Genomic DNA, 13767 nt, shown 5'->3' with positions numbered 1-13767 from the left:
GGGTGTGGCCCCAAAAACCAAAAAAAAAAAAAACTACTATCCATAAAATTCTAAATGCATTTAAAAACATGTAGGGGTTAATGTTTTCTTTAAAAAAAATGAGTAAAAATTATTTCACTTAGTGGAGTTTTTTTGTTTGTTTGGTTTTTTTATTGATCTGTTTATCTTTGGGGAAATTTATTTTTTGGTTATACCTGGCAGTGCTCAGGGATTACTCCTGGCTCTTCACTCAGGAATAACTCCTGACAGTCTCTGTGGACCATTATGTGTAATACCATGGATTGAACCCAGGTTGGTCTCTCATTCAAGGAAAATACCCTACCAGTTGTATTATCTCTTTGTCCCCTGATGGAGTTTTTTGAGTTGGGAGAAGTTGAGTATGTTTAAACATCTATGAGATATTGAGGAAATGAGAAAAATAAATCATAGGCTGATATCAGAAGCTATCTCAGAAGGTGGATGAGGGAGATTTTACAAGCAAAGGCAAAGGTCACATTCTCTGAAATAAGAGGCCAAATTGAAAGAAGGAGAGATAACTTACTTGTCATTTGGAAAGTAAGGGATTAAGCAAATTTCTGTCTTGTGGTTTATATCTTTGTGAAACAAAGTGGTTCAGATTATTTACTGAAATGAAAGAGAAGTGTATGGGCTTCGGGGAATCTCAGAAACTTAGTTTTAATGATTTTAAAATGAAGAGAAATTTATTTTGAACCATTAACTTGAGAAAATAAAAATGCGTATTAGCCAGAAGGGAACAACAAACTTGCCCAAATGAAGTTGGCCTTTATGATATTATAATGTAATCAACCGATCTTTTGTATATGCTGCTTCCCCAGAAACAATTACTTTCCATATGGTAGACAATGAGAATGCACAGAATTCAGATGGACTTTGAAAAATTAGTACCAACCAAATAAATACAAAAGGCAAAGGCTTAATGTGAAATAAAGAGACCTCCATCTTCCACCCCTCCTCTACCATGTAAAATCCATTATGATGTGCAAAATTGTTTCACTTATTCTCAGTCTAAAAATATTACATATTCTTCTCACTAGCCTGTCTGAGTAAGGTAATGAGAGGAGAGAAATATTCAAAATGCTGGGATATGAGTAGGGAAATAGTACTGACACTTGTTGAATGAGCATCAGCTGTTGTGCAAAATATTTTGGAATCACTTATTATAGAGGGGGCAATGACCATTACCTGATTCTCCTCTTTAATGAAATTTTGGTAGAGTCTTAATTGCCTCCTTTCTGAGATCATGGGCTTGATAGGAAACTCACCTCTCTGAGATCATATACCGTCAAAGCTATCGAAATGACTGACATGAGTATGATGGCAAAAGCATATTCCTTATAGTCTTCACTAAACCACAAACAGACACTGAAGAGTTGAAATATGTAAAATGGATTTAAAACCTGTTGGCAAACATAAAGGTAAGAAGACAAGGGAGATATTTAGGCTTAAAACTTAGCTATTCATTGACTTGTTTGTTTTCAGAATCATCTCTATGGTATAAATCATCGCACACAATATTCTTATTCTTTTTTATTCAGCAATTGCCATGTCATTGCACTTAGCAAATTTACCTGAATTTAGTTCCCACAATTTAGTTACCAAAATTGACAGTTATGATATTAGCTATCTTATAAGTAAAGATTAAGAAGTGAATCTTATCAGAGTGATCTTAGATCTTGAGATACTTGCCCATGGTAATACAGGGGTTAATGTCACCAGAACTTGAGCTCAAGCACTTTTGTCAAAGAGAATTTATAATTTTTGCTTCATTCTTTGACTTACAAAGAAGTATCTCATAAAATCATTATGCTAATAATCATAACAGGTATATATATATATACATATATATATATATATAAGATGTTTACATTTACTTCAGTTTACATATGCTGCCTCCAGACAGGTAAAGAATTAATTTGGACTTAGAAAGTTAAAAATGTGAGGCCAGAGAGATAGCACAGCAGGAAGGCATTTGCCTTGCACATGGCTGACCCAGGACAGATCTGGGTTTAATCCCCAGTATCCTAGATGGTCCCCAAGCCAGAAGCAATTTCTGAGCACATACAGGAGTAATCCCTGAGTGTCACCGGGTGTGGCCAAAAAAAAAAAAAAAGGCAGAAAGAAAGTAAAAATATTTTGTAATGTATTATTTTCTTTTCTTTTCTTTCTTTTTTTTTTTTTTTTTTTGGTTTTTGGGCCACAACCGGCGTTGCTCAGGGGTTACTCCTAGCTGTCTGCTCAGAAGTAGCTCCTGGCAGGCACGGGGGACCATATGGGACACCGAGATTCGAACCAACCACCTTTGGTCCTGGACTGGCTGCTTGCAAGGCAAACACCGCTGTGCTATCTCTCCGGGCCCAATCTATTATTTTCTATAAAACAGCATCTGCCATATTAAAACCCTTAAGTACTTTGAGTTGTGGTTGAGCTAAAGGCTATATTTTCTTATTAATGAAAAATATAAACTGAACATGGTAAAACTATAATTGAACATCTCGAACACTATAGGAGAAAGTACAGATTAACTGCAACAGTTTAATACTGCATTAATTAAAAATATTGTATGCCCTTAGTCAATCAAACCCTTCTCCCCCTGGATAATTTCAGTCCAACAGGTAAAGTAATCCTTGCCTCTGATTAGGGAGGAAGCACATAGAAACTTGTTCTTATCAAGTTATTTTACTTGCTTTCTTTTTTGTTTTGTATCTGCAAGTTTGTGAAAAAAAAAAATATTCAGAAAGTATCTGGAGTACTAAAGGCATTTTCTTTTTTCATGGTTATTTGCAAGACATGGCTACAATTGCATTAGCTTTTTGGTTTTTATGTACAAAGTTACTGCACTTTCACTCAACCAAAGTAGCAATTATAATTTAAGGCATCTGAGGCAGATGTAAAGGTAAATTCAGTAGTGAAGAGGGAAGTTGAACAGGGAGTATCTATATGATTATAGTGTTGTAATAAAACTATAAAATGAAAAATAAGCCCAGTGCCAAAAAAAAAAAGAGAAAATCAGCTTAATAATGATTACAAAATCTCTTTGTTCCCACACTGATTGGGAAAGATTAAACAGATGATGACCTGTAATTTTTAATGCTCAGGAAATTTTATATATGTCCCAAAAGGAAAAGGGTGGAGCTTTTACATTTTAATTTCACAAATTTGAAACAGGCTAAGAAGCATAATATGATAAAAGGAAAAATTAAAAAATAATTAAATGAGAGAGAAGAAAGGAAAGAAAGAAAGAAGAAAGAAGAAAGAAAGAAACAAAGAATAAAGAAAGAAAGACAGACAGAAAGAAAGAAAGAAAGAAAGAAAGAAAGAAAGAAAGAAGAAAGAAAGAATGAAAGAAAGAAAATGAAAAAGAGAACGAGAGAACGAAAGAAAGAAAGGAAGAAAGAAGAAAGAAAGGAAAGAAATAGAAGAAGAAAGAAAGAAAGAAAGAAAGAAAGAAAGAAAGAAAGAAAGAAAGAAAGAAAGAAGAAAGAAAGAAAGAAAGAAAGAAAGAAAGAAAGAAAGAAAGAAAGAAAGAAAGAAAGAAAGAAAAGAAAGAAAGAAAGAAAGAAAGAAGAAAGAAAGAAGAAAGAAAGAAAGAAAGAAAGAAAGAAAGAAAGAAAGAAAGAAGAAAGAAAGAAAGAAAGAAAGAAAGAAAGAAAAAAGAAAGAAAGAAAGAAAGAAAGAAAGAGGTTTATTGAATGCTTCAAGTATAAGGAGATCCACCAGCATCCTATCTTAAACTGATTCAGTGCAAAAGATGGGAAAAATTAAGAAAAATGATGACAAAAATTATGCTTCAAATTCTTTTTAAATTATTTTAAATGGCAGTTACTTGTCATGTAACTTTTTTTTATCACTTGACTAGCCTGTCTTTTATTTTCTATAGAGCATGAAAAGAAAATACTGATTACCTCCTTGATGAGTAGTTTCCAAATTGGTGTGATTTCAACATCAATAGTATTAGGTCCACATATTAACCTCCTAAATGAGAAATGACAGACTGCTCAATTACTATGACTAAAAAAATTTCAACCATGAAAAAAAATTCCATATACTTTTTCTCAAATGCATTATAAATGTCTCTCTTGTCACATAGCAAAATCATCCTTCCCAAATAACTAAGAAGGGAATGTTTCTCAGGGCTCAACACTACAAATTTGATTTATTATCTATTAGAGTTTATCCTTGTTTTTAATTTGGGTATTTAATATTAGTCACTGTCTCATTTAAGTAATTTCATGGTTGGCACTTTTCAATTCTGTCTTTCCAAACTCGTGTCTTCAATGTGAGATAAAGGATTACAAAAGAATCATTTTTACTGATAAAGAATAGTGTGCCTGTATTCCTATGCCTATTCAGTTCTGGAGAGCTACAAACTTGCTTTAATGTGAGGTATTAGATCTCAAAAAGCGCTCTTTATATGTTAATTTGGCAATTTTATTTGATTATGATAATATGCAGAACAATGATCCCTACTTTTGCCATTGATAATAGACATCATTAATTTCTGTATATATTTCACATAAACTTCAAATTAAATAGCTTGGTAGAATGTATCGAAGAAATCCTTCTCAAATATCCAAGTGATCTTGATGACCTTGTTAATATGAAGATTATTCATTAGAGCTGAGGTGTGGCTTGGTTTTATGTATCTAACAGATGATGCTAACACTGCAAGATTCTAGATCTCGTCAACATACTGAAAATAAAAAAGAATAGAATGTGCAAGTCATAGAAATAGGACCGGCAACACAGTCTTTATAAAGAAAAAGCATACTCAGAGTCACATAGTGAATCAGTAATAGCCTCTTGACATTTGACTAGTGCCCCTCCTATACCTTATTTTTTTTTTCTGCCCCATAACTGACTTGAAACTGGGAAGCTACAGTCTTGAATAACATTTCTTCTATTATTATTTAACTACATTGTTTTATTATGATTTTTTTTTTTTACTACAGTCCAAACTAACTTAACTTTGGATGTAGCTTAGTGGTAGAATGTTTGCCTTGTGTATGTGAGTGGCTTCAATCCCTAGCACTAAATAAACAATGAACACATATGGCTTAACTTCATTACTGTAATCATCCTGAAGTGTAGTGTGTTAAATCCTGAGGCAGATCCTCATGTATATGATAAGTTAGTTTTGCTAAAGGAGCAAGAAATGTGAGATGGAGCAAGCAAAGCTTGGTCAGCTATATGCAAAAACTCAGACCTCTTTCTAATACCATACACAGAGGTCAAATCAAAATGGATTAAAGACCTTGGTATCAGAGCAGAAACTATATGGTTTATAGAGGAAAATATAGTCAGAACTCTCCATGACAGAAGTTAAAGGTATCTTCAAGGACGAAATATCACCAAACAAGCAAGTGAAGGCAAAGATAAGCAAATGGGACAGCATTAAATTAAGAATCTTCTGTACTGCAAAGGAAATGATGATCAGGATACAAAGACTGACCAAGGGATGGAAGAGAAATTATTCATCCAATATTTATCTTATATATCTAAAATATATAAGGCATTAAAAGAGTTTGACAAGAAAAACTCCAATCCCATAAAAAAAATGGAAGAAGAGATAAACAGAAACTTCTTCAAAGAAGACGTAAGATGGCCACAAAGCACATAAAAAATTGCTCCACTTCATTAATCATCAGGGAGATAAAAATCAAAACAACAATACAATATCACCTCACAACACAGAGATTGGTGGGCATCAAGAAGACCAAAAACAACCAGTGCCGGCATAAATGTGGAGAGAAAGGTACTCTCATTCACTGCTAGTGGGAATATCAACTAGATTCAACCTTTTGGAAAACAAAATGAATAGTTTGAAAAAATATATAAATTGAGCTTCCATTCCACCCAGCAATACCTCTCCTGGAAATATGCCCTAGAGGCCCCAAAACACAATGCAGAAAAGGCTTTTGTAGTCCTATATTCATTGTGGCACTAACAGATTAGTGGATTAAAAAAAAAAAACCCTCTTTTACATCTACACAATGCAATGACTACTGCAGTTGCTAGGAAAATGAAGTCATAAAATTTTTTTATGCATGGATAATCATGAGAGTATCATGCGAAGTGAAATGAATCTGAGAGGAGGGACAAACAGAATGATCATACTCATTGAGGGGTATAAAAGCAAACAAAACCATGATAGTATGAGAATATCCAAAGACAATAGAAACAATGGGTAGGATTTGCAGTTAAAACACAAAGGTGATCACTATGCCAATGATATTTGGAAATGACCATTCTAGACAAAAACTAGGAATTCATAGGTTATAAAATGATATGCATGATATGCCTTCAGTAACAGCATTGTAAACAACAGTGCCTAAAAGGAACAAAAGGAAAGAGAGACAGTGAGAAATAGAGAGAGAGAGAGAGAGAGAGAGAGAGAGAGAGAGAGAGAGAGAGAGAGAGAGAGAGAGAATCTGCCATAGAGGCAGGCTAGGGTTTGAGGTGAGGGGTCGAGAAGTAACTGGGGAAACTGATGGCCGGATAAGCATTGTATAAACAAAACTCAACTATCACAAAATTTTAACTCTGCATCTCATGGTGATTTAATTAAAAATAAATAGATAAAACTTTAAAAAGAGTACTGTGATGAGTAAAGTGAACACAAAGTCTGCAATAAAGATATTAAAAAATAAAAGAAGTGTGAAACTCAGTTTTTATTCTATCACTTTCCATGTGGCCTTGATCATATTAGTAAACCCCTCAGATCTAAGATTTGTTTTACTGGGATAATGAGTAAATCTATTTCACCTTTCCCAGAAAGTTAGAGTGGAAAAGTAATAAAAGGTATGTCAGAACATATAATTGAATAACACTAAATAAAACATTACAATGTGTTCTGATACTGATTTGTTAAGAAGTACTTTTTACTCTCATTCTAACATTAATATGGTAACACTCCTTTTGAGTTTATAAATGTAATAACATGCATGGTACCTAATCTCTTGTTCTTCTCTTGTTAGACCTGATCCAAACTTGAGATGTATCTTGCCAGAACTAAGCCAGTCTTCCAAAGAACTAAAATAATAATAATAATGAGAAAAACATGTTTAGCATAATAAGAATTAAGATACTATTTGTCTTCTTTGGTTATAATTGCAAAATCACCTACCCAACTTTTTGGAACTGTCCTTCTAAGTTGTTCCAAACATATCTTATTTTTTGCACTTTTATATATCTCACCTAAAAAATAAAAGGTATTTGGAAAACCTGTTATTTTTAATTTACATTTTAAATTTTAAATTTGAGAATTGGTAAATATAGAGCTTTTATGGCTGAAGAGGCATGTATTGAAGAAGCAAAAATAAAGTTATTTTATACTTACTTAAGATTTTATTTCTGACTTGCCCTATTCTTTCTTTTACATAAATAAAGAAGTTATTATTAAATTGTATAATGGGGGCCAGAGCATTAGCACAGTGGTAGGGCATTTGCCTTGCATGTGGCTGACCCAGGACAAATCCCGATTTGGTCTCCCAGAGTTCCATATGGTTCTCTAAACCAGGAGTGATTTCTGAGTGCATAGCCAGGAGTAACCCATGAGTATCACCAGGTGTGGCCCAAAAACAAAAAACAAAAACACACAAAAAAAATTGTATCATAGTTCTTTGGATATAAACAAATTAATAAATCTTGAGTTTTGCAGTTAATTTAAAAATAAAATAAAATGTATTCCAGAAAGAAAAATATCAATGCCATGCCATGTATTTTAACATGTTAGATATATAAATACAATAATGCAAAACACATAATACTGCAATACTAGAGAAAAGTAGAGAAGGCAGGAGACAGCACATTTTCCCTCACTGCAGTTCTTTGTGCCTCGATGAATTTTGTAGAATTGTACTGAGTAGAAAATGGACATTTGGAGCAGCCTTATAGAAGAGACAATCCTCTCTTCAATAGAAGACTACGCTGGCAGTAGGTACTAGAAAAGAGTCAACAATTTTTACAGAAAATTTGTACCAGGAAGTAAAGTTGATAGAAATGGAAAGGAAATGAAATTAGGCCTTCTTTCATATTTCTTTAAATAAAATTGTATATGAATTTCTATTAACTGATCAACTATCCACCAAGTGAAATAGTATGACTCTAATATTGTTGTGGAGCATTGCCTGTAATGTCAATTTTCTCATTGAAAAAAAATGGGTCAGTTTTAAAAGTGCTGATTCCTGGGCCCCAATCCAGTGAGTCACTGATTTCATTTGATTAGAGTGTAGCCTAGGTATAAATATTTTTTAGAACCCTTGATTTTGTCTGATGAGCAACCGAAGTTGAGAAATATCAGTTAAGACTGTCATTTAGTGCTTGCTTCAGCAGCACAAATGCTAAAATTGGAACGATACAGAGAAGATTAGCATGGCCCCTGCAAATGGATGACACACAAATTTGTGAAGATTCCATACTTTAAAAAAAAAAAGGACTGCCATTTATAGTAATTCTGATCATGTTCTTTAAAAATTCAGCCAAATTTATCTTGACCTCTTCAATGCCTCATAAGTAAGTTAAAGCAAGATTATTTCCACGTTTTAATATAGCTCCTTTAATATGTTCTTTACTTTGAATAGTATAATCCATAAAACCGTTAGCTAGAATCTCAAATTGTGAAGATTACATCATTACCTCATAGAAAGTACACAATGCTATTTTGTAAATAAGTGAATGACTGCTCTGTACAATCACATGCTAACTACAAATAAAACTTAATCCCCTATGAACTAAAACCTGTTTTACCTCAAATAAACCTTTTTTCTGTTTAAATAAATGAACACACACATCCCATATATGGACCAACTAAACTAATAATTGATATGTATTTAATTTATATAAATGAATTATTTTAATTAAGTTGTTGGGAAAATAACTTAAAATTTAAGTATTATTTTTCTATTGATTTTTAATATAAGATTAGAGTCAATTGCCAGTGGAAATTAGAGGGAAAGAATCTTTACATGACACCAACATGGAATACAATCACCACCATGCTCATCAAGGAACTTCAAGTTTCTGGTCTCGTATTTTTTTATGTTTCTGGAGCAACTCATAGGGCATTTGCCTTGCACCCTGCTAACCTAAACTCTATCTCTGTCACTCCGTATGGCTCCATGAATCCCACCAGGACTGATCCCAGAGCACAGCCAGGGGTGGTTCAAAGTCAAAAATAAATTAAAAAAAATTTTTTCCTATCTAGTATTCCCAGTAGTTTTTCAAATAGTAGGACTGTAATCAGACTTATTGAATACTTAGAAAATTTCAGCATCATATTCATGAAACTATTGCTCCAGTTCTCAAAGTTGAGTTTCTTACAAAATTCAATTAACTCTGAAAATTCCATACTTCTGGGATTCAAATGGAAACAACTGAGGATTGCCAAGGTTATTAGTTTCATCATTTGCCATATTAAGGGGTGTAGAGCTAACCCATCAAGTAGGGTAATACCCTTGCACAGAACTGATGTAGATTTAATCCCAGAACCCTATTTTGTTCCCCAGGCCCTAACCAGGAGTGGTTCCTGAACACAGAGCCAAGGGGAATCCCTGAACCCAGCTGGGTGTGGTCCAAAACCAAACATGATATTCATGTTAGAACAATGTTAAAGGAAAAATCATGGTATAATTTGAGAATAAGAGAGCCTTTACCAAGAGATTGAAACCATAAACTAAGAAAAACATACCAGTTGAAAAGGCATTGTAATTAGAAATGAAGTAATTACTATTAAAATTTGGTTTAAACAGAATATTGAAAGTTCTATTATCTCAATAAATTTTGAAATCATTTCTCACAAAGAGAGAAGACTGACTTCATTCCAGATCTCTGAAGGCATCTTTGAAACTCCCTGAGCAGGAAGTATCTATGTTTTTTCTTCACTACGTGTCACCAAAGAAACATTTGACACTTGTAAGACAGTAAAGTATATTATTTGGGATAAGTGGAGTTCATCACCTTTTTCTGGAAACTTTTACACCAGGAAGAAATAATATAGAAATCAAAGCTCTATTGTAGGTTAAACTTCATCTTTCTGTTCAGAATTTTAAAAAAACTTTCTTTAACCAGATTTTTTTGCACTTTGTTTCTTGTTGAGACATTTTTAAGAAAGTTCTGTTTAACTGGTGAAGCACTGAGATTCAGTTTTGCATGTAATTCTATGACAGTCCTTAGAGTCTATACTTGCATGCTTGGCTGTGTTCTTTGCTATAGTCTCCAAATTTCCCTAAATGGCCCTGAATAGTTATTTTATTGTTAATGCCATCATACTCTCATGGCTGAGCCTGTGATGACTCCAATTTTTAAGGAAGTGTAGGTCCTATATATGAATATTATGTTGATTTTTGTACAACATGAACCAGAACTATGCAAATCCTCATATATGAGATTTTTTCATTCCCAGGATTACCCATTCATGGACTCAACCAGTCACAGGAGCTGAATAGCTGAATCCTTAGTTGAAAACGTGGAATCCACATGTTATTGAGGGAACTCTTTGGGGGCCATTGACTTCCCCACAACCCTCCTGAGTTGAAGGTCTAAGTAACAGATTTGTGGGCAGGCCAATGTTCCTTAATTATTGGGTAATTCAGGGTCAATTAAAGTCCAAAATCATATTATCAGTATTTCAATTTAAGTTTTCCAGTAGCCCTGAGAAATAAACAGAGGGTAAATATTCTTATTTTAAAATGAAAAACTCAAAGGTCAGAGAAGCAGGTAATTAACCAATCTGCCTGTCAACCTGATTGCCAGAGTTTTCCATTTCAAGACCTCTGTCCCTTACACATTCTGTTTATTTGAGTGTTTCTTTAGTTGCCTATTTGCTTAATTGTTTTGATATAATTAAAAATGTTGAAGATCAATAGTGCTCTGAAGCCACGTTTACTACCCTAATGTCAGAATCCATCCTACGTTTTGTTTATCTCGTTTTGGGACCATACCTGGTGATTCTCAGGGATAACTTCTGCCTCTGTGTTCAAAAATTACTCCTGGCAGTGCTCAGGGAACCAAAGGGAATACAGGGTATCACACATATGTCAGCTGCATGCAAGGCACCCTACCCATTGGATACTATAAGGTTTGCTTACTTCTTAAGATGCGTAACTGTTTAAATGATTGAGGTCTTTCAGTTTTATTTTGTCAGTTAAGGCATAACTAAGTGACAATAGTAGAGAAATTTATCTTTTTTTTTTTTTTTTTTTTTTTTTTTTTTTTGGCTTTTGGGCCACAATCTATGGTACTCAGGGGTTACTCCTGGCTCTGAAGTCAGGAATTACTCCTGGCCATGGGATGCTGGGGATTGAGCCTGGGTCGGCTGCGTGCAAGACAAATGCCCTACCCACTGTACTATCACTCTAGCTCCAAATCAATTCAATTTTATTATTTAAAAATAAATTGACCTTAAGCTCATTTAAATAACCACCAATATATAAATTTAAGAAAAAACAAACTGCCTTACAGAATGTTTAAAAAAATATTAACTTGTCATAATTCGATATGTACTAAGTTAAAATGGTGAGGAAACAATAAAAATATACTTGAAATATACTTGAAATATCTTTCACAATTCACAATAACTTCTTTTTTAGAGACATTAAAAACTCCAAGGGTCCTTGATGCTTACTCTTACATTAAAAATGTATAAAAATTTTAATACAGAAATAATGCTACTGAGAGCTAATATTTACTGAGCATTCACCAGCACTATATTAGAACTTTCTACAATGTTAGACTACATTCTAAATTTCATCAATTAATGACCATTATTATCATCATCATTTAATTAAACAAGAAAGCTGAAGCCCAAAACACTCTTAGTAACTGATCCAACTTGAATCCTTGTTCATTATAAGATTTCATTTCCTCTGCTGATGATTGACACCAAGAAAGACCTGAATTGAACTCCATCTTTGGGAGGAAAAGTGAAATTTGTCTAACATCTCCATAAGAATGAATTTACTTACCTTGAGGTCAGGTTTTTTAATGGCTCTATTTATGATAAACTCCTCATCTGTAATGAGAGGGTGGTCGGGAGTGAGACCAAATGTGCTGTGCAATGATGACAGGTAGATCCACATTACCTTTTTCCAGGAGTAAGTTTGGAATTCGTCCTGAGGAAACAGACACCAAACACCCCATGACGTTAAGAGAAAGTCATCAGGCTAAAATTCATCTGAAAACATTACTTTAATATAATTCTTTAAATTCTTGGCACTAATCAGCATTCTAGACAGAATGATTGGTCTCTGAATGTTTGTACAGAATCTTGAAGGAGTGCCAACTGAGCACCTTAATGGAGATTCTGGTGGAAATATAAAACACAAGCACATATAACAAAGCTTTATCTTTCCTTATTATGACCAACCCCAAACTCAGATGGACTAGCACCATATGTAAAACTCCACAGAAAAATATTACAAAGGGTTTCTCTGGATCTTTGAGTTGAGTTGATTAAACCATCCATTTTTCAGGCTTAATTTAAAGCTCCTTCTCTTTCTAGAATAGTCTTTTGAACATTTTCAGCAAGAACATGAAACCTTTGCTTAAGGGGAAAATATATCTTTGCCAGTTCCAGACTAATGTAATGGTCCCTCGTGTGCTTCTAACCATTGTCTGCCTTATATTCTCTTAGCTCTTCTAGACTATCTTAAAGGTAAGGACCATATTTTGACACTTAGAATAAAATGAATATAAACAGTTAGTGAGTGTGATGGATGGATGAAGAAAAGGTTGAATTCATTGACCAAATGCTCCTGAAAGTAATTGTCAAGATGTTAACTCAGGTAAGAAGAAGCTATCTTCTTGCATGACCCGTATTTAATTCCTTCTAATTCTAATGACTTTTTAATAAAGCTCAAAGAGCACTAAATTGAAAAACCACATGGTTATTCTTGCCACATGAATAGAACATGCCACATGGTCTCCATAACAGCAATAGTTATTCACTTGACTGGTAAATGTTTCATATAAAATATTTTTGGCTGCATGGTAAACTTCAGGGGTTGGGAAGGATGAGGAGGGGAGTCAAGCTGGGAACAATTTGATACTGAGAGAAATGTAAACTGGGTGTTCTGGAAACTGTCACTGCCAAAACCAGTGATGCCTAGAAAAGTATCTGGCATTACCAAAGGCTAAGGGGATACAATAACCACTATTATGGCTATTATCTTGATTCTTCTCAAAAGAAGACCATCTCGACTTTGTTTCTGTAGTTTTGTTCACCTGAAATACAAATACTTGTCTTCTTTAAACTAGATGCTAACCCTTTCAGGTTTTAACTCAAAGTTTATACTGTAGGAACCTTTCTGATAATTTCTGGTTATATGTCTCTCAATCATCAGAGTGCTTGAAATTCTTACCACATTCTACCTCATAGCATTGCCCTTTGCCTGTCCAACTTATCACTCCTCTTGGACTGTGGATAGGAAACGAGTCTGATGAATAGCTCTTGCTTCAGCCAGGACTAGTACTGATTCTAAGAGAGAGATCGAGAAAGACAGAAACAGAGAAAAATACAGAGAGATGAAAGGGAGGGAAGCAAAACAAAGAAGTGGGTAGGGAAGGGAAAGACAGTAGAAATTTGAAAGTTAATTTTAAAAACAAGCAAAATTGGCTATTACTCTTATTTAAGAAAAGATCAAACTTAATTTGCATAATGTTTCTTTCAGATCCTAAAATGAACTGAGAGGTTAAATTCCCACTTTAGCATTGAACTGAGCTACTAAACTAATTTAACATTGAACTGAGTCA

At 33.8% G+C, this 13767-nt stretch overlaps 1 protein-coding gene and 1 non-coding gene across 2 annotated transcripts in view; one reads left to right on the top strand and one right to left on the bottom strand.

Annotated features, from left to right (window-relative positions):
* The window catches only part of ATP13A4 (ATPase 13A4), a 143831-nt gene that overhangs the window by 77089 nt on the left and 52975 nt on the right, over positions 1 to 13767 (bottom strand). Inside the window, exons 3-7 of the mRNA XM_049776029.1 lie at positions 11982 to 12128; positions 7145 to 7215; positions 6970 to 7050; positions 3924 to 3993; positions 1284 to 1418 (exon numbers count right to left, since the gene is read on the bottom strand). Coding sequence (XP_049631986.1) covers positions 1284 to 1418; positions 3924 to 3993; positions 6970 to 7050; positions 7145 to 7215; positions 11982 to 12128 — 504 coding nt within the window. The remainder of the gene's footprint in view (positions 1 to 1283; positions 1419 to 3923; positions 3994 to 6969; positions 7051 to 7144; positions 7216 to 11981; positions 12129 to 13767) is intronic.
* On the top strand, positions 8337 to 8443 carry LOC126013112 (U6 spliceosomal RNA). Its single transcript, XR_007497444.1, has one exon. It is a non-coding gene; the product is annotated as a U6 spliceosomal RNA (small nuclear RNA).

This window comes from Suncus etruscus, chromosome 6, assembly GCF_024139225.1.
Source record: "Suncus etruscus isolate mSunEtr1 chromosome 6, mSunEtr1.pri.cur, whole genome shotgun sequence".
Classification (NCBI taxonomy): domain Eukaryota; kingdom Metazoa; phylum Chordata; class Mammalia; order Eulipotyphla; family Soricidae; genus Suncus; species Suncus etruscus.
This window is presented reverse-complemented; position numbering and strand designations above follow the sequence as displayed.